We start from the raw sequence: 27,278 nt of genomic DNA, 5'->3' as shown, positions 1-27,278 counted from the left end.
TACAAAGCATTTATTTTAAATTTAGTTTGATGACAAAACATATATTGTTCCCTTTGTAGAAAAAGTATCTCTAATGCGCCAAGAAAAGTCAATTTCTCTTGCATATAATCTTTCAAAACGTTAAAAAATGAAGTGTAAAATAAACTACTAGTATATTTATGATATTATATTCAATATATATGATACATTTTATTTTGTTAAATAATTGTAATTTATAAAGTTTCATTGCGCCTTTTATGCAAAAAAATCTCCAAATATTTTTCGAATTAAACAAATTTTCCACAGCTGCAAAAGACCTCTTGCATGCTTCTTTTTAAACATATATTGTCGCGGAAAATGAAATAACTCTTCCGAGCAATCAAAAGTAACTGGACAAGTTGTTTCCCTTGAATGTCAACAGCATAAACATTATTTGAATTGATGCCTTAGCGTTAGAAGCAGTCTACTGACATATCAAGTTGTTAGAGTGTTTAAGCTTGACACGAAGTCACGTTCTTAAAGGCCCATTATAAAAAAGCTTTGTTTTAATTCCTCAATACACATACCTTCTTATTCTTGGTGCCCCATTATATTTCCAAAAAGTTTCCCATCCGTTGTATTTTGGCATTTAAGTACACATATAGTCATTTGGTATATCTTTATGGAAGTCAAAATACTACTTTGTTTCGATTTTTGCTAAGTTTACGACAAATAATTTCACATTCAGTATTATTTTCTTCCTTTGATTAGCATCTAAAATGCTTTACCCATTATATAAACATTACAAAAACCATGTTGCCCTTTCTAATGAAAAAAATAATCGTTTATATCTTATGGATGGTTCACACATCTGTTATAGCAATTGGATAGAAAAGAATGAATAGGAAAGAACATAATTATTGTAACATACGAACAAATATGAAAAAATAAATGAGAACCAGATATAAAAAAAAAATAAGAGAAATAATAGCAGGGGAGAAAGCAAGAAGTATCTTTAAAAAGATACTCGGCCGAAATCAAACTTTTACTTGCATAGGATAAGCTACTTCTAACCATGCTTACCGCAAACAGAACATTTGCGCTGTCGAGTACGGGACCCCGGACATGTCACCAGTCATGCCCTTAAAGAGTTAATTTTTGAAGCACAAAATGGTGATAATTTACCTCCATGCAATTTCCAAACGGAGTATTAGCCAAAGATATGAATTTTGAGCCAAAAAGTAGGTCACTGTACGGCGGTCAATGAGAACCTAAATGTACAGTAACCTGTGACAATAGGGAAAGGTGTTTTTAGCCCTGAAAAGGGCTGTTTGGTGCCAGCTATAGGCCTGCCTTACAAGCCGTCTATCTGTACTAGGGGCTCACACACCCTAGTACACCATCCTCGTCGTCTCAGCCTACTTTGTAGGGCCACTCCCTCTCGGCATTAGTCAGGACATCGGCAGCTGGTCCGCAGAAGTGACGAAATAGGATTCCGTAGTTAACGCCCACGGTTGAAGGCTACGTTAAAGTTGTCTACCAGCCAAGTTGAAAATCTTCTGCCGATGCCCTGTGCCTTCTCAGCGACGTGCACGCTCCGAGTGGAAATGAGAAGTCTTCTAAAGTATCAATCGAACAGGCTATTATCAGGGCTGGGAATCAAAACTGCGTCGTATCCTACAAAATGTAAACAAACGCCGCCATCTTGGAACGAAAAATGTATGTTTTTTGTTTATAACTCTTTTTGTTGGAAATGACTGAAAACAAGATATATGTATTAACACGCTACACTATTTTTCCGCTTCGTTCGGTATATGTTGCTTGCACAACTATTTTGTAAAACAAAAGTTATAGCGAACTTGCAACTCGAAGCGAGGGCAGAATTTTTATGAAAATGTGTGGATACGACGCAGTTTCATATTGCTTTATCTATCGTTTTTCCTTCAAATCAATTATATACTCGTTTTCAGAGTTCACCATAAAACTCACTTTTATAGTGTTATTTAAAATGGCCAATGAAAAATTCTGCCCATATTCATTTCTTTACTGTTAATTTAAGCGGAAGTCAAGGTGAAATCAGACGGCCTTTGGCAAAAAAAAAAAAAAATTTTAAATGCTCATGTTGTAACTGCAGTATACATTCATACTTTCGAAGACCCCAAACTATCGCACGAAAAAAAAACCGCGAATCTTAACACGTGATTTTGTCTAGCTAGTCGTCGAACCCGGATTACTCGGCATAGGAGGAGCTATAGTTATCCCCCGCCGATGGAATCGGGAGGGGGATATAGTTTTGGCGTTGTCCGTCCGTCTGTCCGTCCGTCCATCCGTCCGTCCGAATTTCGTTTCCGGAGTAGTTCTCTGCAACTACTGGCTGGAATTCAACGAAACTTTAATGGGAATCATCAATATCAAGAGGAGATGCGCATCTGACCGTCCGTCCGTCCGTCCATCCGTCCGTCCGTCCGTCCGAATTTCGTTTCCGGAGTAGTTCTCTGCAACTACTGGCTGGAATTCAACGAAACTTTATGGGAATCATCAATATCAAGAGGAGATGCGCATATCGCCGGCTTGTTCCGGTCAGACACTTTAACTCAGAGTTATTGCCCTTGATTAGTTATGTAGTATGCATATAGAGTAAAAATCGTTTCCGCGCTACTTCTCTGCAACTACTGGCTGGAATTCAACGAAACTTTATGGGACTCATCAATACAAGAGGAGATGCGCATATCATCGGCTTGTTCCGGTCAGACACTTTAACTCAGAGTTATGGCCCTTGATTAGTTATGCAGTATGCATATGGAGTAAAAATCGTTTCCGCGATATTTCTCTGCAACTACTGGCTGAAATTCAACGAAACTTTATGGGAACCTTCAATACGAAGAGGAGATGCGCATGTCGTCGGCTTGTTCGGGTCAGACACTTTAACTCAGAGTTATGGCCCTTGATTAGTTATGCAATATGCATATGGAGTAAAAATCATTTCCGGAGTAGTTCTCTGCAACTACTGGCTGGAATTCAACGACACTTTATGGGAATCATCAATATCAAGAGGAGATGCGCATATCGTAGGCTTGTTCCGGTCAGACCCTTTAACTCAGAGTTATGACCCTTGATTAGTTATGTAGTATGCATATAGAGTAAAAAATCGTTTCCGCACTACTTCTCTGCAACTACTGGCTGGAATTCAACAAAACTTTATGGGAACCTTCAATACCAAGAGGAGATGCGGCATATCATCGGCTTGTTCCGGTCAGACACTTTAACTCAGAGTTATGGCCCTTGATTAGTTATGCAGTATCCATATAGAAAAATATTTGTTTCCTCGCTACTTCTCTGCTACCACCGGCTGGAATTCAATGAAACTTTATGGGATACTAAGAGGAGATGTGCATATAGTCGCCTTGTTCCAGTCAGATACTTATAACTCAGATTTATGGCCCTTGATTAGTTATGTAGTATGCATACATCTCATTGGCATTTCCAGATTTTACTATTTAACACAAAGTTATGGCTCTGTTATTTCCCTGAATATTTATCAAGTTCAAAGAATATTACTGTTTATGCCATGATTAATATATAAATAAAGCCTTATGTCTTCAGTTGTTGTGTTAATAATAACCAGTACTCGGCGGGGGATATAAATTCAACGAATTTGCTTGTTCAATTTTGTGTTTACTTAAGAAACGAAACACAAATCCTTTTTATTTTTATATTTTTATATTAAAAAAATCAAAGAAAATCAAAGTATTTTTTCTTCAAAACTACGTGCCTATACTAATTACATAAATAAACAACTCCCATACGCAGCAAACGTTTCCATAAGCATTTGGCAATTATTAATCTTAAGTTTCACATCGTAATTGACTTTATCTTTTCATCAGCTTTTTTTTTATGTTAGCTGTAAGATTGAAATATAAAATAGGTCTTATTTAGAAGAAATCTGAAGAGTAATTCTGAATTCAAGAAGAGATAAGATATTTGTTCAGCATGTTATTTATGTAAACCAATAAGCAGTAATATTAAAAATCTTCTATCAAAGTATGTATTTCATGATATATGCGTTCCTGCTCCACAAAGAGAAGTTTCTGACCAACAATTAAAAAATAAGAGTCCATAAAAACGTTCAAATTACTTACGCCTGTCAAGGTAATAGGTCTTTCACTGACCAAATAGTGTCATAAATAACGGATATTAGCGCGAATAAAATTGTGAAAAAAAACGAATCTGATTGTTGTTATTGTATAGTTTGTTAGAATTAATATATATATGGACATAATGCAATACAAATTCATGTTTCTTGTCTTTCAACAAAACAACCAAAAATGGCGTATAGAGAGATATTTCACAAGTTCTGCCCGAACCGGAAGTCAAACAGCAGAGAGCCAAACCAGTCTGCACTTTTATGAAGTCTGACCCTGCGCTTTAGTGTTGGTAGCTAATTTTTTGTACTTTGACAATAAAATCCCTTTGAATGTAATCAGATTTGAAAGACTGATGTAATATCCAAATTCAGAACAGGGCAACTACATGTATGTTGCATTCATTCAACTTTTAATATATATTGCTTATAACAATATCATTTTTTGACGATATTGTTAATATCAAAATGTTCAAACAAAAAATTAAGCATGTTTTGGCAATTGTGTCATTTTAGATCGAATGGTCACAACCAGTGATATTATTGGCATGCACATATACATCAATAAAATATGCATACTTACATTTTTTTTAGATTGAATATTTTTTGATATATGTACAGTCATAGCGTCATATAGCTATTTTGAATTATTGGAGAGGTCATCAGACCACTCCAACGTGTTCCGACTGATTACTGGCGGTATCCATTTTTGCGTATCTGATTATATTTAGCGTTAAAGCGTAAAATCATTAGGAGCAGTCTACCAAAATTGTTATGCGCGTGCTCCGCTTCATAATACGACTTTACTTAAACGAAAAATTTACATCGAAGTGAACAAATCGGTACATAGAAAAATCGGATGTTTCATTTAAAATGTATAAATCGATTACCGTATTGTTTTATGAGTAGCGTTTTATTATTTCATGTGCCGATGAAAAGTAACTGAACATTATAGCTACAATATCACCATGCACTATTATATGACCGAATGAAAAGCGTACCGAAGTTTTACTGCTCCTTTAACTTTTGAACCGGTGTGACAATAACGCAACGGAGACTTTTGGCGCAAATGGCACAAAATTGACGCAAGTTTGATTTTCTTCAAATATTGTGGTTGGAGGCATGCAGCTTTATATACTGTTTATTCCAATCAAATGATATAAACATATTTTATGTAAATCTGGGACTTAAAGGGTATAAATCTATATCTTATGAAATATTTTTTATAAAATTTATCAACAGTAAAATTATATCCGTTCCATTATTAAATTACTCAAAAAGTTGTAACATAGAATGTCTCTGTTATTTACCCATTACTTCATGAGCAGTTTGTGAAAAAATGGCTGTTTTCATTGAAAAATCTCCCGTTACAAGTTCAAATTGCTATAATACTATAAAAACTGCTTCAACACTAATCAAACTTGGCACAAATGTTGACTGGACCATGGCCCTTGCAACAACATGCTCAGGCTTAAATTTTCTGTTACCCTGGCAACGAGGGGACATCTCAAAATTGCCAAAAATCACTATTTTGCGTTGATTTTTTCCTTCAAAATTGATTTCCAAGTGCTGCAACTTCTCTATGGATTGAGATAGAGTCAAATGCTTTTCAGCGTTGGTTACACGTTACCTTATGATCAATCTGGGGTCATTTATATAGCCTCTCACAAGTCCAAAATTTTCTTGGCGATGAGGGGGACTCCGCCCCCCTTCAAACCCCCCAAACAGAAGGGGTCACATCCCCCTTCTGGCAACCCCCTGATGTTTCTTTTGATTGAGGGCCGCGGCAAAAAAGTGGTCACTTTTTTAACAACATTTCTCAAACAAAAATAATTGTTGGGGGCCTGAATAGGGCATTTTTTTCAACATTTGAGAAAACAAAAAGGGGGGGGGGCGGGTGAAAAAGGCGTGTATATCGCGTAATGGGTTAAATTTTTATTTATGAATAATGTACGTAAACAGAATAAAATGTTCCAGAACTATATATTATTTTGCTATTTTAAGTAGGGTTTTATCCGGTTAGCAATGACTTTGTTCATGCGCCACTCGCTTTAAGAAAACTTATTGCCATTTTTATTTCACACAAACATTTTAGAAGTTTTTTTTTTTTTTTAAATGCAAACAATAATTTTGCATAAGATATATAGCTTTATACACTTAAAAATTGTTTGATTAACATACTTTTTGCCCGTTTTGGAAAATGAAGAGGAAATGTTTCCATATATTTAATAAAACATCAACCGAAAATTTGCTTATTGAATTTTTCAAGAAACTTTTATTTTGATACTAATATTAATATACATAGCATTTATTTTAAATTTAGTTTGATGACATATCATAATTATATTGATATGTAATGCACCAAGAAAAAAGTCAATTTCTCTTGCATATAATCTTTCAAAACATTAAAAAAATGAAGTGTAAAATAAACTTTGATTATGATATTATATTCAATAATTTTGATACATTATATTTTGTTAAATAATTGTAATTTATAACCATTCATTGCGCCTTTTATGCAAAAATATCCCCAAATATTTTCGAATTAAACAAATTTTCCACAGCTGCAAAAGACCTCTTGCATGCTTCTTTTTAAACATATATTGTCGCGGAAAATGAAATAACTCTTCCGAGCAATCAAAAGTAACTGGACAAGTTGTTTCCCTTGAATGTCAACAGCATAAACATTATTTGAATTGATGCCTTAGCGTTAGAAGCAGTCTACTGACATATCAAGTTGTTAGAGTGTTTAAGCTTGACACGAAGTCACGTTCTTAAAGGCCCATTATAAAAAGCTTTGTTTTAATTCCTCAATACACATACCTTCTTATTCTTGGTGCCCCATTATATTTCCAAAAGTTTCCCATCCGTTGTATTTTGGCATTTAGTACACATATAGTCATTTGGTATATCTTATGGAAGTCAAAATACTACTTTGTTTCGATTTTGCTAAGTTTACGACAAATAATTTCACATTCAGTATTATTTTCTTCCTTTGATTAGCATCTAAAATGCTTTAACCCATTATATAAACATTACAAAAACCATGTTGCCCTTTCTAATGAAAAAAATAATCGTTTATATCTTATGGATGGTTCACACATCTGTTATAGCATTGGATAGAAAAGAATGAATAGGAAAGAACATAATTATTGTAACATACGAACAAATATGAAAAAATAAATGAGAACCAGATTATAAAAAAAAAATAAGAGAAATAATAGCAGGGGAGAAAGCAAGAAGTATCTTTAAAAAGATACTCGGCCGAAATCAAACTTTTACTTGCATAGGATAAGCTACTTCTAACCATGCTTACCGCAAACAGAACATTTGCGCTGTCGAGTACGGACCCCGGACATGTCACCAGTCATGCCCTTAAAGAGTTAATTTTGAAGCACAAAATGGTGATAATTTACCTCCATGCAATTTCCACGGAGTATTAGCCAAAGATATGAATTTTGAGCCAAAAAGTAGGTCACTGTACGGCGGTCAATGAGAACCTAAATGTACAGTAACCTGTGACAATAGGAAAGGTGTTTTTAGCCCTGAAAAGGGCTGTTGGTGCCAGCTATAGGCCTGCCTTACAAGCCGTCTATCTGTACTAGGGGCTCACACACCCTAGTACACCATCCTCGTCGTCTCAGCCTACTTTGTAGGGCCACTCCCCTCGGCATTAGTCAGGACATCGGCAGCTGGTCCGCAGAAGTGACGAAATAGGATTCCGTAGTTAACGCCCACGGTTGAAGGCTACGTTAAAGTTGTCTACCAGCCAAGTTGAAAATCTTCTGCCGATGCCCTGTGCCTTCTCAGCGACGTGCACGCTCCGAGTGGAAATGAGAAGTCTTCTAAAGTATCAATCGAACAGGCTATTATCAGGGCTGGGAATCAAAACTGCGTCGTATCCTACAAAATGTAAACAAACGCCGCCATCTTGGAACGAAAAATGTATGTTTTTGTTTATAACTCTTTTTGTTGGAAATGACTGAAAACAAGATATATGTATTAACACGCTACACTATTTTCCGCTTCGTTCGGTATATGTTGCTTGCACAACTATTTTGTAAAACAAAAGTTATAGCGAACTTGCAACTCGAAGCGAGGCAGAATTTTTATGAAAATGTGTGGATACGACGCAGTTCATATTGCTTTATCTATCGTTTTTCCTTCAAATCAATTATATACTCGTTTTCAGAGTTCACCATAAACTCACTTTTATAGTGTTATTTAAAATGGCCAATGAAAATTCTGCCCATATTCATTTCTTTACTGTTAATTTAAGCGGAAGTCAAGGTGAAATCAGACGGCCTTTGGCAAAAAAAAAAAAAAGATTTTAAATGCTCATGTTGTAACTGCAGTATACATTCATACTTTCGAAGACCCCAAACTATCGCACGAAAAAAAACCGCGAATCTTAACACGTGATTTTGTCTAGCTAGTCGTCGAACCGGATTACTCGGCATAGGAGGAGCTATAGTTATCCCCCGCCGATGGAATCGGGAGGGGGATATAGTTTTGGCGTTGTCCGTCCGTCTGTCCGTCCGTCCATCCGTCCGTCCGAATTTCGTTTCCGGAGTAGTTCTCTGCAACTACTGGCTGGAATTCAACGAAACTTTATGGGAATCATCAATATCAAGAGGAGATGCGCATCTGACCGTCCGTCCGTCCGTCCATCCGTCCGTCCGTCCGTCCGAATTTCGTTTCCGGAGTAGTTCTCTGCAACTACTGGCTGGAATTCAACGAAACTTTATGGGAATCATCAATATCAAGAGGAGATGCGCATATCGTCGGCTTGTTCCGGTCAGACACTTTAACTCAGAGTTATTGCCCTTGATTAGTTATGTAGTATGCATATAGAGTAAAAATCGTTTCCGCGCTACTTCTCTGCAACTACTGGCTGGAATTCAACGAAACTTTATGGGAATCATCAATACCAAGAGGAGATGCGCATATCATCGGCTTGTTCCGGTCAGACACTTTAACTCAGAGTTATGGCCCTTGATTAGTTATGCAGTATGCATATGGAGTAAAAATCGTTTCCGCGCTATTTCTCTGCAACTACTGGCTGGAATTCAACGAAACTTTATGGGAACCTTCAATACGAAGAGGAGATGCGCATGTCGTCGGCTTGTTCGGGTCAGACACTTTAACTCAGAGTTATGGCCCTTGATTAGTTATGCAATATGCATATGGAGTAAAAATCATTTCCGGAGTAGTTCTCTGCAACTACTGGCTGGAATTCAACGACACTTTATGGGAATCATCAATATCAAGAGGAGATGCGCATATCGTAGGCTTGTTCCGGTCAGACCCTTTAACTCAGAGTTATGACCCTTGATTAGTTATGTAGTATGCATATAGAGTAAAAAATCGTTTCCGCACTACTTCTCTGCAACTACTGGCTGGAATTCAACAAAACTTTATGGGAACATTCAATACCAAGAGGAGATGCGCATATCATCGGCTTGTTCCGGTCAGACACTTTAACTCAGAGTTATGGCCCTTGATTAGTTATGCAGTATCCATATAGAAAAATATTTGTTTCCTCGCTACTTCTCTGCTACCACCGGCTGGAATTCAATGAAACTTTATGGGATACTAAGAGGAGATGTGCATATAGTCGCCTTGTTCCAGTCAGATACTTATAACTCAGATTTATGGCCCTTGATTAGTTATGTAGTATGCATACATCTCATTGGCATTTCCAGATTTTACTATTTAACACAAAGTTATGGCTCTGTTATTTCCCTGAATATTTATCAAGTTCAAAGAATATTACTGTTTATGCCATGATTAATATATAAATAAAGCCTTATGTCTTCAGTTGTTGTGTTAATAATAACCAGTACTCGGCGGGGGATATAAATTCAACGAATTTGCTTGTTCAATTTTGTGTTTACTTAAGAAACGAAACACAAATCCTTTTTATTTTTATATTTTTATATTAAAAAAATCAAAGAAAATCAAAGTATTTTTTTCTTCAAAACTACGTGCCTATACTAATTACATAAATAAACAACTCCCATACGCAGCAAACGTTTCCATAAGCATTTGGCAATTATTAATCTTAAGTTTCACATCGTAATTGACTTTATCTTTTCATCAGCTTTTTTTTTATGTTAGCTGTAAGATTGAAATATAAAATAGGTCTTATTTAGAAGAAATCTGAAGAGTAATTCTGAATTCAAGACGAGATGAGATTTTTGTTTAGTATGTTATTTATGTAAACCAATAAGAAATAATATTAAAAATATTCTTCCAGAGTATTTATCAAATGATACTCGTATATACGTTCCTGCTGCTCTACAAAGAGAATGTTCTGACCAACAATTAAAAAATAAGAGTCCATAAAAACGTTCAAATTACTTACGCCTGTCAAGGTAATAGGTCTTTCACTGACCAAATAGTGTCATAAATAACGGATATTAGCGCGAATAAAATTGTGAAAAAAAATCTTTTAATCTTAATTGAGGTCAAAGCAAATTGTAATAGCTGTAGGAATTGTCATTTCTATTTCATATACTAGTATTGTATTTCAAGTAGCTTTGTCACGTGACCAAATGATGGAGTGCTTTATCAATATATATCTTGGAACCCACGTGCAATTTTGGATTACGAGAAGAGTGGGTTATACATCAATAAAACATTGTCAATAAGATACAAAGCCACATAATTCACAGCTTCTGTTATTTAACCGATCTAATTAACAAATATTTCGTTAATTTAAGTCAAGTTGTCAACGTGTATAAGACTTTATATATGACAAGGATGAATTTGAAGGTTATCTTAAAATGCCATATTTCATACATGTACCTTTAATCGCGCTTTATTGGTAGAAATAAGAAAAATTCTAACAGTGCAAAGGAAAAAATACAGAAAACTTTGTTCAGTTCACAAAAACTATAACAACAAGACACAAAGAAATAGACATTAAGATAGTAAAAAATCTGGAGAAAAGGTGATCCCTCGGAGGCATTAATCACAACAAAATTACATGAAAATTGCCGGCTCGGTTTGATTGAGTCTGTACATGAGGGATAATGTATAAGCGCAACATCCCTCACACACCCTAGCACCGGCTTGAGCGCTACTCAATTTTCAACTGTTAAAAGTGTTAGAATCAATGATCCAATGACCCCGATGGACAAGAAGAAACATAACAATACAGACTTGATTTTGTGTCGTTTTTATATGACGGACGTTACTGGTAATGCAATTTATTTCATCCACCCTAGCACCGGTTTTGGTCTGTATTCAATTCTTAATTTAATTTGTTTCAGAAACAAGTTGATTTTAATTTCATTTTCCTACAGACAGGAAAATAAAGTTACATGACAACTATTGTCAGTTCTTGCAGGTGTGTTCTACTACTTGCATATTGCCTTAAAACAAAACAAACAAATATCACTGACGCTAAAATTGTTGATTCAACAACAACAAAAATATTCTTCTTGATAATGCATTAAAACTTATGTCTGGAATGGCAATATATATAAAAGCAATAGGACGAAGTAAATCCGTTATTTGTAGAAAACACAAGAGTTGTAAAGAAAGTTTGCACTTGTGTATAGGGAAATTTTGTATACTTAGGCATATTTTATAATATGTATTGTCTACCCGATGACCTACTTTTTATTAAAATTGATTATAATCAGAATTTTATTTTATGTGTAAATAGCGAAGGTTTGATTTTTGTAAACTTTGAATACTTGGGTACACGAATGGAACGTAATTCAAAGATCTGGAAAAAGGATGATCCATCCAAAGCATTAATCACAACAAAATAACATGAAAATTGAAATCTCAGTTTGATTGAGGGTGTACATAAGGGATGAAGAAAAAGTTCTAGACCCTTCAAGCCCCCCTAGCACCGGCTTGATCGCTACCCAAGCCGACTCTATAAGACGTCACGACTGTTTCATGCGATCTAGAACACTTTCGTTGATCCGTAGACGAGATGAGCACAACTGCCATCTAACTATCCAAAGGCAAAACAATGTTTACAAAAATCTCAAGTTTTATAATGGAGGCGTTATAGTTTCATTCATGAATACCATTCCATAAGTTAAACATTGATTATTATTTTTAAATTTTTATTTTTAAGACTTATAGTATGCCACGCATGTAATGATAAGTATTTACACTTTGCACGAGACGCTTGAAAAGAAAGATCATGTTTAAATTTCATAAAATTACACTCAAAACTCACGGGGTTCACCAGTCACTAGATCATTACTTGAAGCAAGATATATACATGTATACTGTACTACTTATATGAATATTGAAATAATGTCATTAATCATGTATTGAACAATTATAAAAAGGCTAAACTATCAAATGATTTAATGTATTTTCTGAAAGGTTTTAATCTTCATACGACCGTATGGGAATTCACTTAAAGTTGTCTTATGACAAAGGCTTTCTGAGCAAACATTGATTTGTTTAAGTTGATATGAATTAAAAAAAAAACGACGGAAAAGCAATGTCAAATGTCAACGAACGTTTTGCAAAACATGTAATACGATGGTACGACAATTTATATAGACAAAAAATAAATTTCAAGAAACAATATGTTAACAGCAATGTATTTATTAGAAAACAATCATTGATACATTTATTACTTTTTGTGCTTTTCATTCAAAACAATTTCCCAGTTAACAGTTCAAAATTCACTAAAATAACAGTTATGATATCCTAATTAGTGACGTATCTATTGGCACGTTATGATAAGTGTATTAAAATATATTTAAAGATGTTCTGGTTAGGTCAAATTAAAAGGAACAAAAATTTTGTCGCGACTATATATATATATATATATAAACAAAATGATATTTTTTAAAGTCGTGACATATCTGCTTGTGAAATGACATCATACATGTGACGCAACAATAAATTCATGTAAGAATATACAATTTACATTTTTCATGATTCACAAACATCAGCTTCCATCATATTGTATATACGTTTTAATTTTTCTTGATATTCTCTATGATGAAACAATCAAGTTGAGGCAATGAACGCCCAAGTAAAAGCGTTAACAGAATCATGATAAATAATAGTAATAAATATTTTTATATGTGGCACTGGAGATATGTCGTGTAGATATTAAATACAATTCTAGAATATAAAATGAGGCAAATTAAAAAAAAAATTTTCCAGCCGGAAATGCCATACAATGGTCTGGAGTTAATGATTTTGTGGACAGTGTAAGCAAGTGTTTATATTCATGAAAAAGAGTCAAGTGTTTCATTTCTTATGTTATCATTTAAATCTCTGCCAAGTTTTTTTAAATGTCACTTTTTTACAAATATGTTCATGTAAAATCAATATCATGTATGAATACATTCAGAAATTAAAACAAGGTCAGTATATCTATTAACATTGCCGCTGTACTGCGTATTTAACTATTCTTACATTTTCTTGAAATGAAAGAAACTTAAAAAATATGTTCAACAACAACAAATAAATAAAGTCATATAAACAAAATAAATTAAAGCAAATACTTTAATGCACATGAACATGTATTAAGGGAATGTGATTGTTTCTCGTCTGCGTGAGAAGTCACGTGGCTTTACATGACGTCATAGGTTCATGAATTCTTTCGTATGCAGTCGTCTGTCTCTTTTTTGGTGTGAAGCTGTAATCTTACTCCTGAGAAGTCTGAAATATATATAGTAAGAAATGGTTAAGAATGATATCTCCTTTACAGACCTGTGCGAATGACTAGCTGTTTATGACTTTATTGCTCACTATGTAGTTGATATTAATTATATTTGTTTTTATCATGATGTAATATCAAAATTATAGATCAAATCATATCTCATGTCATATCATACAATATCATACAATAACTAATATCATATCATATCATTTCGCATCATGTCATATCATATCATATCAAATAATATCATATCATATCATATCATATTATTCATATCAAATCATATCATATCAAATCATATCAAATCATATCATTTCATTTCATATCCTATTATTCAAATCAAATCAAATGAAATCATATCAAATCATTTCACATCATATCATATCATTTCATTTCATATCCAATTATTCATATCAAATCAAATCATATCATATCACATCATGGTACGTTCTTATGATACTGGGGCGCAAACGGTCGATAAGATTCATTTGGCCTTTGCTATCTATTTGTAGTATTTGTCGATCTTTTTTAAAAATGAATATTTCAAAAAGCGGTGAAGTAACCTTCTCCTTTTTTGTATTGGTTATTCATGTAAGGATATGAAACTTGAAAACTTGCTTGCATCAATTCTATTAAAGAAAGTAAAGTTTAACAGCTTGCGTGCAACAATTTTTTTAAGTATGCTTACGTTTATAAAAAAAAATTACTAAATATGGAATCTATGCATTGATATTTCATTCCCGTTTACAGATCTTAGTAGAGAATTATCGCTTTGGTATTTTCAGTATAAAAAGATTAACACGAAATAAGACCAAAAAAAATATCAATAAATAAACGTGTGTTTCTTGCAACCACCCCTGCAGTTGAGACAATGTAGAAATGTAACATTGGTTTAAAGATCTGCCTCAATATAAATATATCAATTGATATAACAGCCACACTTTCAGTTATAATTTCGTGCAAATTCCTGATGAAAATATGACGAGAAAATTCTCTAGAGATTTCAACGATTATCACTTTGTCTTGATGAGTTTCTGTGAACGGGGACAATCAACTAATCAACAATGCCTTTAACAATATTCAGTATCTGTTTATCCTATCCTTAATATATTTATTACAGTTGCAAAACGCACATCTTGAAAAGGTATTATATTACATTTCCATTAATAATCCCCTACGGCGCCGCTATCTTAAGAGACAATAGAAGTTTATCGAAGCAATTTTACCTTTTTATTATAAACGGAAGATCATCCCGGTTAGACAGCGGATCTTCTAGGCTTTCCACATTAATTTTAGACATTGTTGACATGGAATTAAAATGATTTCTGCTCAAGCGAGGACTTTGTTGTCTTGAACCAAAAAGCTTCATCACAGTTTCGCCAAATTTGTTCATGAATTGTTTGTCGACGTCATTTATCTGTTCAAGTGGTAGAGAATTGTATGGGTCGTCTTGTGCGTCCACTGAGCGTTTGAAGTAACCTGTATGCATAGATTGTGTGCAGCCTAGATACACACGATAATCCGACATAAGCTGACTGTAGTCGTTTGGTGCCCTCTCCCGCATATATGCTAGCATTGTTTCTGGATCAAATCCTGCGAACATAATTGTACACATGTTTACACATGCTAAAATCTTTTTCCCCCTTTTTTCCCAAAAAAATTCTAAACCCATTTTTATTTTAAAGTCATGAGAAATAATGTATAAAGGAAACTCATGATTATAAGAACGTTCCCTTAGATCGGCTCTGTATCTGTTGATTTATATGATTGTTTTTTAAATATCAATTTGCTCTCTTTCCTCTTGATATAATTCTGTATTCGCACAATTTTGGACAACTAAAACATGACTCGGATTTTAGCAGTATAAAAGCATGTCTTTGTAATAAAACAATTTTGAAATCATACATCGGAAAAACCAAAAACATATAATTAACAAACACAATTGATATTGTACACATCTATTAAACAATCGAAGCAGACTGAATCTTGAGAAAGAAAACACAAACAAAACAACAACAACAAACAAATTACAAAAAAAAAACAACAAAAAACAATTCAGCCAGCAGTCAACAATTCTCTGAACATTCTGTCTTTTACATTTGTATGTTGTTTTTTTCATATTACTTATAATTATTTTGTTTATTTGTCCATTTTATTTGTACATTGTACAATCAAGTAATAAATGATAACATATTAACGTACTAAAATTGTTATTGGTTACTTTCATAGACAATCTCAGGCTCAATTTAAATAATACACATAGTCCCTACTCATATCGTTTCATTTGTTTGTCCACTGTAATTTCGATTGAATAATTGACTATTCCCGTTGCTGTTTTTCTTGTACACATGTTATTGCAGAACATAAAATATTATGCATGTTTTAAAAAGAAATTATGTTCTGTCTAATACGTTCAATAACTTGACGTTTGTACGAAATCCTTTACAAATAAAAAAATAAAAGTGGCAAATACGATCTATCTCTTTAATTAAAAAATGTTAATTATTTTAATATATAGTATATTTGTTTTCTTGTTAAAACTGTAAGTTCTATTTGGAGGTAACGAGCACAGTAGTATGGGTATTGGGTAGGTATGAAAAAAGAAATACATACACTGTATATTTCATTCACTAAAGCATTATGAATTAATGAGACAAACCCGTTATACTTCTTTTTATTTTATATTTTATTTATCAAGAATTCTGTATAAACAATTTGAATATTTCGTTCAGAAATAGATGCATGAAGAAAGAGATTCATCACATCTTTCGTGTTGTTGTATCATAGGTTTTAAATTTGGATGAAGAAAACTGATATTTTACTCAGTTTGACAATTATAAACTAGAATTACGCACGCCAATTGTGAATATTTAACAACGTTTGCATTTACATTACAAATGTATTTTTAAAATTCATCACCACTTTACATTGTATTGGTAATCTTGGATAGGTGTCATCATAAATCACGTATTATACATACTTGTATCTTATTTTGATAAATGCATTTAGTTTATATATTGTTATGGTACTTAAAGGTATGTAATGCCTTTTTTAACAAAAAAATGCTAATATTTCTTCCCTTTTTGCAACAGAAGATGTTTCTGATGAAATAATATTTACCACAGAGTTCCTTTTTTGAAAAATATTTAAATAATTTATTCCTCAAAATGTTAAAAGTCAACCCACAATGTAAAGATATAGTTAAAACCATAATTATTATATACCATAAAGCAAAAATTCAAATCCTGAAACCTGAGCATTTTCAATTTTATTTCTTTTTAAATAGTTACGCTTGTTTATACTCTGGTAACACAAGAAATATAAAACTTTGTCCCCTTTGACTTAGAACATGATCGTTTATGCCTTTAAATTACGTTTAAGCTGTTTACAACTAATTTACTAACTTTTAAATAAATACTTTACTGTTTACTGAAATAAACATTTTTCTTATTTAAACCATCTAACACTGCCATATTTGCGCTGACATTATTGTATAACAATGTTGTGTTGTTATTTATATTATAATTATTTTTTATCAGAGTTTTTCGTCTTCAAAAACGTGATTACTGCTTTAACTAATAATTTTTTAGAGACAATATTTCATATTTGTATAGTGAACCTAAACAATAAAATTGCCGTTTTCTTTAAATTCGGTAAAAAATGAAACATCTCCATAAAAATACATTTTCATAAATTTCTATGTCTTAAATGAATAAAAACATGAATTGTGATAGGCCAAAGTGTTTTATTGAAAAAATAAAACCATTTGTCATCAGAAATATTAACAAAATAATGTTTTTATGTAAAATATTCTTTTTTATTATATCATTTTGCTTTTCTCTAAGATTTTATTTATTTGATCAACATATTGAGACAGACTTCGAAACTATTGAGAAATTCATGAATGATTGAAAAGTAAAAACAAGATAAATCGGGTAACAAATATTAAAATAAATTTCATAATGTACAGTTTCTATACATTTTTTATAGATTGTTATTAAATTTTCCATAAAATCTCATCCAATATGATGAGATTTTTACTCGAAAAAAAAAATGAGGGAAGACAAATAGATGCACATTTTTACAGCAGGAAACGAAAAAAATCTTTTTTTTATTATATTTTTTTTATTATCTTACCTCTGTCTCTTGAGAAGTCGTCAACAAGCCTTAGTGGATTCTCCCCACAGGCATTGTGAGCTGGGCAAATATGACAAACGCACACACAAACGAACAATATCTTCATGACATCAGAACGCTTCATTTTTATATCTTCTCTCAATGTCTGTTGATGAACAAAATCAAAACTTTTGTAAATTTTAGTTACTAATTTTACAAATAAAATATAAAAAGTAACAAAGAAAAAAATCACAACAGTTTGATAATGCTGTTATCTGTTTGATCAATAATGCTTTAATCCATCCGTTTAATTAAATATATTTTTGTCCGATTTTATATTGATTTCTTAAAATTCTAATTATGTCTTCCGGTTATCCTTTTTTCAGTTTTGATATTAAGTAAATATATTTTCAAAATAAGTCTACTATTTGAAATATTTTGTACTGTTTGAACGTTCGATTAACCCATTACACAGAGGTGCCTTTTTAACTATGTGATTCCAAAGCCATTTGCTATATAACACAAAGTTTTATTTTTCTGACTCTGCAAATGTAATGGTCAGTTTTTATACTATCCATGTGGTCAAGTGTATTGTTAAAGGTACTAGAGCCGATTGACATTCTAGAATAAATTGTGTTTAATAGATTTGTTAAGGCATCGTTTTGATTTACATTATATGTCTTACTTAAAAAAGTATTTTAAGATAGTCTATAATCAAATATTGAAATTTGTTGGCAGTTAATCTTTTATTTTATATTATATATGTGTTTAGGTAATTTGTTTACGCTTATCAAAATTTTTACTTTTAGGACATACATCCAAGGAATAATATAATATCTATAACCAAACCTTTAAAAAATCATAACAAATTGTCTTCAGTGAAACTATTTTCGTGGATCAAGAAAGATTATAATGCAACGCAATCGTATCATAAAAATTATCAGAAATTGTCTTCTAAAATTAGATCTTTGGACAAATTTACCACAGACTTGCAGTTTTTGTTACAGCATTACTATTAACAATACAATTATTCGGCAATGCATTTCAAATACAATATCATTTTGATGAAATCTTAGTAACCAAAACCTGTAATTAAACAAACTTATGTTTACTATTGAACTTGAGAATTTTTTTCTTATAAAACATAACACTTTGCTTATATAGCACATTAAAAAACTAACACATATGTATTACTTCACTGAATCTTACACTTAATACATACTATTAAAATATTAAAACAGAAAAATGATGCAAAAACAATAAATAAAAAGCAAGTACCTTTATTCCGTGGGAATATTTATTTATTTTGTTGTAAAGATATTACCTCTAGATAATTGACTTTACAAAGGTTTCATAAATCAGATTCGACGTTAACTTTTGATATAGCATGTTCCAATATATATTACATGAGCAGGTCAGTTCAGTGTCTTACGAGGTAATGAAATGAGTAATACGGTTTATAGTAAACAATTTTATAATGTGCAAGAATACAACACAATCACAGAACTACGTACCTCTTAAATGCCAAGAGAGCGATGGTTTGCAATATCAATTAAATTGATTGTTGTACTTATACTGTATTTTGCAACAATATCCTTTTATTATTACACACACTCACACAAAAATGTTGATAAAAAGTAATGTAAAAAAGGTGAATTTTTATTTTATTGAGATCAATATTAATAATATTTTATCATAAAATCAAAAATAAATCTTAGATCCAAGCTCTGCTACACGGTCATCATAGCAACCTTTTGATGACACAATTTTTCTCATATTCACTTACTACGTGTCAGTAACGCCCACAAATTCCAAGCCTTCAGCATCTATTACAGAACTAATATTTAGATTTAGATTTTGAAATGGTAGAGAGGTTGGACCAAGAATACATTTTATAGATAAATTATTTAATTTTCATTCAAATATGGCATTGAGGGATGGTCAATGTGTAAGTTTCGCATTGTTCGTTTCATTATACAAGTTTCATGATAAAAATATGTGTCTTTGCTTTTATTATATTTAATACATGATCCAATATAGCGAGAGAAAAACAAATTGATTTTTTTATCAAATATGAATGATGAATTATTACATAAAATTTGAAAAAAATGTCAATGGAGAAAAAAAATGAATCAAGTGATTTTACAGACTAATTAGGCTTTATCAGGTGAGCAACTCGACCAACAATATTTATACCCGTTTAAAAGTATTTTAGTGATATAGCTAAAGGTATTGCAATTCTTAATTCTGTAGAATCAGAAAAAACGTGTAATAATGTCATAAAGGACACCTTCAAATATTGATAACTTTATCTGATTTAGAAATGTTTAAAAAATGTATGGCTTGGAAATCTTAATGTATTCAAACGTTCTAAGCACATTTTTTTTACAAAATATATCGAACAAAATGAACCTATTTTCAATATTCTTCATTTCTGATAAAAATTTGAACGATCCCTTTGTTTGCAATCAATCTATGGAGAATTTGTCATTGCATTGAAGACGAATTAATTTTGATTCTATTTTTATTTTCATTTCAAATAAAGTGAATGGATTTCAAAACTCCAATGCTCCAACGTTTGGAAATATGCCAGTCTGAAGAACATCATTTGAATATTTGATGTATATCTCTGGTCACACAATTTGTTGACATGTGTACACTTCGCGTGTCTTGCTTATTTGTAAGGTTACTTTGTAAATAAACTAACAGAAGGCAAATGGTTTTGACATTTGAAGAAAACGAAAACATACCAGTGTATGAATAAAAGGTACATATTCAAATTCTTGAAATTTGCGAGGTTTAATCTGCTCTTAATCATTTGTTCGTTTTTTGCACTTTTCAGATGACTACTTTTATTATGTGAGATTTTAATAGAACAAAACAGAACATTAAATTAATCAGATACAGCTTATTATAATATTTAGAGATTTTAACGAAAGCGGAGATTTTGTCCGACAAATAGTTCATTACATTTTCTTTCAATTCTTAATTTGATTTCGATGTCAATTCCAGTGGTCATTTATTATATTCTTTAATATTATTCTTATTTAATGATCAAAAATTAAAAAGGAATTTGTTTCTACGAGATTTAAACACTTTTGCAGGGTAACAGGAACAGTAAAATATATATCAATAGTAAAACTTTAATCTGCCGGGAGTGACAAACATGACATTGTTAAGCGTACATTTTTGCATTTATAATATATTTTTATGTTCTAGATAAGAGTATATAGACAATGTTCACCACAGAGAAGTTGAAGATGTACTATCATCATCCTTGAATAGAATATTTCAATTACTTAAAATTATCTGCGAAATTCTTGCTGAATTTGTCTTATTTGAAATAAAAAAATGAATAAACTATTTATGGGAAGCTGCATTCCGTATTCCGTAAAACAGGTCAAGTAAAGTTGGACTTTTCTTAAAAAAGTTTTTTAAATGACACTACATATTCATATTGTGACCACCTATAGTGTGTAGAATCTTAAACATAACATATCTACTTTGTGTGATGTCAAAACGTTATCATTTCATATTAAGAAATGGACTGTGTTGCAATTATCACTATTTTCTTATATCAAATTTGAGCATAGTATCTCCTTAATTTAGGATATTAGCTCATACAGCTTTATATGATAATTTATAAATTACCATGTACTCTTATCTAATTCTGATCGTGTCATACAAGAATATGTTGATACATTCTGAGTATAAAGTACATTATTAAATGACAGTTTAATTTGTTCTTTCGTTTATAATTTTTAAGTTCATTCGTTTATTATTTTTAATAAAATGTTTATATTTATACCATAATGATTATGATAAGAGAATAATTATGATACAAAAATGTATAATCTTTATAATCTTAGTCTAAGGGTAGTAATAAATATTAATTTAAAACCCAATTGTTTGGTTTATACGATGAACTATGATGATTTTATAGGTTTATCGGTATAAGCTTACCTCTTTTATCGACATCGTTGATTTTTTTTTCAATTTATATTTTTTTTCAAATGCCATGTGTAATCATTAGTTTAAGGTATTTAAAAAAAGTTACAATTCGGTTACCATATATTTGTTTTAACATACTGTATTTGTATTCCTGAATTGTTCTTCTTTAATTTTAGGTTGTTAAATAGTCCAATCAAATATTGAAAAATAAAGTTAATTCATTCGTCTAATAATATAAGGTAAATTCATTTTGCATTCTTTTTAAACTCTAAAAATCATGAATTGTTTAAATATCTTTTAAACTGTTGTCTCATGTTTGATATTTTCTATGAACTACAAACATAAATTTTGAATAAGTATATCAGTAATGATATTAGATGATTCTTAGCAAGAGGAAAGTTTCGAAAAAGCTACATTTTTTCGACTTAATCATGCTTTATATTTGATTGAGTTTCTTTGAAACTGAACTGACAGCAGTTAGAACAGAATATGTACTAGACGTGCACTATAGAAGATGGTTTAATTTAAAAAAACGCATCACATAAGCGACCCAACGTGTTCAATAAAAGTAATAATATGGATAAGAAAGCATCTCTCTTCATGTGGCACTAAATAATTAAATTAAATGTAATGCTTTATTGCGATATATATTTAATTTTGTCAACATATTGTTGTTTTATCTGACAAGGTAAATATAGTTAACATATTTCATCCAAATAACTTAAAGTGTATTACATTGATTCTAACCTTCACCCTGTTGGAACCAGCAGCAATTAGCCTATGCCACATGTATAGAGCCAGGACAGCTTGTGCTCTATACTACTGGCTGACCAACTTTTAATTTTCATCTTGATATCCCAGAAATTGATAATGAACAGTTTAAACAAAAATGGAATATATGCAAAAATGACAAATACTTTATTTGAAGTAAAATGCAATAGCAACATTTTACATTCCTAAATGAATTATATAAAGTTATAATTATACATGTATCATAATTGTAGTGAATTTATGTGCTTACTTTGTACATTTGCAAATGTCGTAACACACTTGTCTTTCATGTACATACAATGTATATATCCTTTTTATTTGTCATTTATAAACAATAAATATGATTGATTTTATTTGCTGAAAAAAAAATGTTTGCCAGTATTAAAGCATCATGCCTATAGATTAAAGTTAATATTCATGTATTTGAAAATGTACTAAAGATAAAATATTGTAATGGGAACAAAGAAAATAATTTTCACCTTGCTAATGGTAATTTGCAGTTCAAAATTACCAAAAGAGGGTCAAAATATGCAAAAAGCCTTTACTGTGTAAGTCACGCAGTAGAAATATGGTATGAAATACTACATTCATAAATCGTACATAACGTGTAAATTATTACTTCTATCTTTAAGATAAAGGCTCATCTTAAGGCATGCAATCTAAGACATTTTTTTATTTCAATAAATCCGCAAGAATTAATTTTTATGTTACAGTTTAGTTTTATTCAAATCAGCATAACCAATGTGCCATTATGACGCTTACAAAAACTTTCAGAGCCTTTTGCATTTAAACAACAGTGATGTCTATACATTGCCATTTTATTCTTACGTAATAAATTACATACTTTTTATAGTAATGACATGCACGACTCTAGTCGTAACTTAATTTATGATATAAGTCGTAGACAAAATGCACATTTCTAACAAGTACTTATAATTTATGGCTTTTTAATAGTGATGACATGCACGGCTATAGTCGTAACTTAATTTATAATAAAAGTCGTAGACAAAATGTACATTTCTAACAAGCACTTATAATTTATGGCTTTTAATAATGACATGCACGGCTATGGTCGAAACTTAATTTTTAATTTAAGTCGTAGAAAAAATGTACATTTCTAACATGTACTTACAGTTTATATGGCTTATTTGCAAAGCTCTCTTTTAGTATATTAATTCTGTATATTAAGATAACACAAAATAATTTTAACGTTTAATGTCGATTGAAAATCTATTTCAATATGCAAATATACACTGATATTTATGGTAAAAGTTGACAATTTTACGCATTTTAAACATTTTCGAACAAATTAATATCTATTTTATTTCAGATACCTACCCGATTAAATAAATCCAAAGCAGCCAGCCTAAACACAATTATCTTAATATAACAATTAAATTTTCAAATAAAGTTAATTTGAAAAGGTAAATTATTAATAAAAAACCAAAGTATACACAGATATTAACTTTACCGAAGTATTAAATATATAGCTTTAATTGTGATATTTTTGTAACCGTTTAATTTATTGGATAAAGTTCGAACACCGAATCTTAATATTTGCTCAATTAGCAGTCTTTATATAGGTTGCGTTTTATCCGCTCCACTCAGTCTTTGAAGCGGAACCGCCTTTGTCAGAACACTTATCAAAATCAGTTATTAATGATAGAGTATTGGAGGATGGGATATTTTATAGACCTGATGAAAATGAAAATGGTATTCTTATTGCCCCACCGAGTAATAACAAACCAATTATTATTAAGTGGGGGATGGTATTAAGTGCTAGTAAAGAGTGAGAGATTGTCTCGCTTAGTGCTCACAGTGAGTAACCGCACTCTTTTTTTGGATGGTTTGCATTGCTTTCATTCCAAGAGTAAACATTTTACACTTTTTTATGACTGTGGTATGATAAACATCTTAACCTGTTGACTCTATGAAATAGATTTGACCTGTTATCAGTGTCGTACAGTTCATTTAGGGGTGTCATTGACAAAACTAGAAATTTTGAGCTTCCAACTGTGAAGAGCCTGGTTAGACTTCACGAACATGCAAGGTAGCCAGGGTTTATACTGGTGGCAAGGGCTAAATCGCATTTGGTACCATCAGGTTAAGGTTTAAAGACGAAAATGCGACTTTGGTCAGGCATTGATCATAAATGTATGCTATAAGATAACCAATGGTGAATTTATTTAATTTCGTTCTTTATAGCCATGAAACGTGTGTATTAAATGTAAACGACCTTTTTGTTGATTTTCCTTCTTTATCTCATGTGTGACACAGTATGGTTTACTTAATACCATTTTGACCTTTATGTTAATTTCTTTGGTACTAAGTAAATGATATATATCCTATTTTGATAAAATTTTCATAATTTTCTCATATATAGTTTGTTTCTGATAATTGTTAAAAATTTGATTTTTATGTAACTTTTCGTCAATTGTCACCTCGGTGACCTGCCTTAAGATATTTTTTATCGAAAAGTTTATTTCATTTCAGTTTAGAAATACTTTAAATTTTGTGGCTTTATCATACATTTTGTGATGGTTTGTTACATAGAAAATTTCATCGCGGTCTCTTAAAACATAAACAAATGTCAAAATGTTATTTCCTATTTCAGAATTTCATCATACGAATGATTATCATATTTTTACTCATCTTGAAAGTGTAAAAAATATAGAAAGAATCACTAAAGTGAATGCAGAACGTAAGTACAGTTCAGATTTTATCTTATAACTTCAGTTTTTGCACAATCTCAGATAGTGTAAATTCAACCCAAAGTTTGCATATGTGGTTTCAACATTTTTGAAGTCATTCAGGAGAGCTAGTATTTTTACTCTATATGATGATTTTGTAACGTATTGAACTCCTCAAAATAACATTGTCATATCAACCAATATATAATCCTAGTTTTCTAGCAATAATATAATGTTCAATTCATAAGATAAATATGGAAATGCAGATATACAATGTTCCATTCGTAAAAATAAATATATAATGTTCCATCCGTAAAAATAAATCTGGAAAAGCAATTATATAAATGTTTCATTCGTAAGGATAAATCTGGAAAAGCAATTATATAATGTCCCGTATGTATAAATAAATCTGAAAAATAAAAGATATATAATGTTCCATTCGAAAAAAAATCAATCTGGAAAAGCAACTATATAGTATTCCATTCTTAAAAGTAAATCTGGAAAAGCAAATATATAATGTTCTATTCGTAAAAGTAAATCTGGAAAAGCAGATATATAATGTTCCATTTGTAAAAATAAATCTGGAAATAGAGATCCATTGAGACCAATGAAAACAAAACTAAATATTTTTTTTAAATTGCATAAAATCTCAGACGCGGGTTTATTGAGTATGTTCATGAAATATTATAGAAATTATCTCTCATAATAAATAAATAAATAAACAGTGTCCTATATGACAAAACTCTTGGACAGTATAAATAAATACACACCTTCCGATCGCTATCAATTGTTGATTTCCATCGCCCATGTGGGATCTCCTCTTCGTACAATAAATATAAGAAGGACTCACAAACTCGGATATTAAATGCTGTTAAATGCTAGGCTGTAAAATACTTTCATTTAGTATTGTCAGATTATCTGATCATTTTTATTGATCGGATATGATTTATGCTGATTGTTGATCACTAATAAAAGTTGGTACTAAATGGTATTGCATCATTGATGATTTTCTTTATTAACACCTTTAAGCAAACAGTTTTTTTACTTTGTTTTAGTATCACAACTATCAAGAATAGTGTCATTCACCTAATAGATAATTTTGTCGAAAAAATATAATCAAAACCTATTGCACTTTTCCAGCCTTCTCTGATAACCTTCATATTATATTTGCTTAACTTGTGTCATTATTATATTCTGTCCGTTGCCGAGTTGTTAAGCTCATTGTCTTTAAACAACTTGCCCCTAATCGCTGTGGGCCCAAATACCGACAGCGACTTTGGATTATTTCATGCGCTAGCTTACGGAACGTCGATGGTTCTACTCAGGCGCCCGTTCGTCCCTAAAATAATGCACGGAAGGGCACAAGAGGTCTACCTCTACCAATAAAGCTGGAACGTCACCATATAACCTATTCTGTGTCGGTGTGACGTAAAACACAATCATACAAACAATTCTATTCTTCGGGATCATTGATACCAGCACTTTTAAGTGTACCGCTCAAGCCGGTGCTATGGGGCGTGAGGGATGTTGCGTTTATACTCAATCAAACCGAGTCTGTAATTTTCATGTAATTTCGTTGTAATTCATGCTTCCGAGGGATCACTTTGTTTCCAAAATTTTATACTTCACAATAGCAGGTGTCAAGTGCCGTGTGGCAGCTGTAAAAAGTTGCCACGTACTTCACTTGAGTGTTTGTTATATTTGTTTGGTCTTTCGGGATCATTGATACCAGCACTATTAAGTGTTGAGAATTGATTACCACTCAAGCCGGTGCAAGGGGGCGTGAGGGATGTTGCGTTTATACATTTTACCTCATATACAGACTCAATCAAACCGACTCTACAATTTTCATGTAATTTTGTTGTGATTCATGCATCCGAGGGATCACTTTGTTTCCAGATTTTTATGCTTCACAACAGCAGGTGTCAAATGCCGTGTGGCAGCTGTAATAAGTTGCCACGTACTTCACTTGAGTGTTTGTTATATTTTTCTG

The 27,278-nt window shown here is 31.6% G+C and overlaps 1 protein-coding gene across 1 annotated transcript; it reads right to left on the bottom strand.

The window, feature by feature from the left end:
* Nucleotides 1–12,911: 12,911 nt before the first annotated feature.
* Nucleotides 12,912–24,220, bottom strand: LOC132719093 (uncharacterized). Its single transcript, XM_060702837.1, has 4 exons — nt 23,934–24,220; nt 17,895–18,039; nt 14,984–15,350; nt 12,912–13,756 (listed from the first exon to the last, which is right to left on the bottom strand). The coding sequence occupies exons 2-4, from the start codon at nt 18,016–18,018 to the stop codon at nt 13,678–13,680; spliced, it is 570 nt and encodes a 189-aa protein (XP_060558820.1). The 5' UTR covers nt 18,019–18,039; nt 23,934–24,220; the 3' UTR covers nt 12,912–13,677.
* Nucleotides 24,221–27,278: the final 3,058 nt, after the last annotated feature.

The sequence above is a fragment of the Ruditapes philippinarum genome, unplaced genomic scaffold (assembly GCF_026571515.1).
Source record: "Ruditapes philippinarum isolate M1 unplaced genomic scaffold, ASM2657151v2 ctg517_1_1_1_1, whole genome shotgun sequence".
NCBI classification, from domain to species: domain Eukaryota; kingdom Metazoa; phylum Mollusca; class Bivalvia; order Venerida; family Veneridae; genus Ruditapes; species Ruditapes philippinarum.
This window is presented reverse-complemented; position numbering and strand designations above follow the sequence as displayed.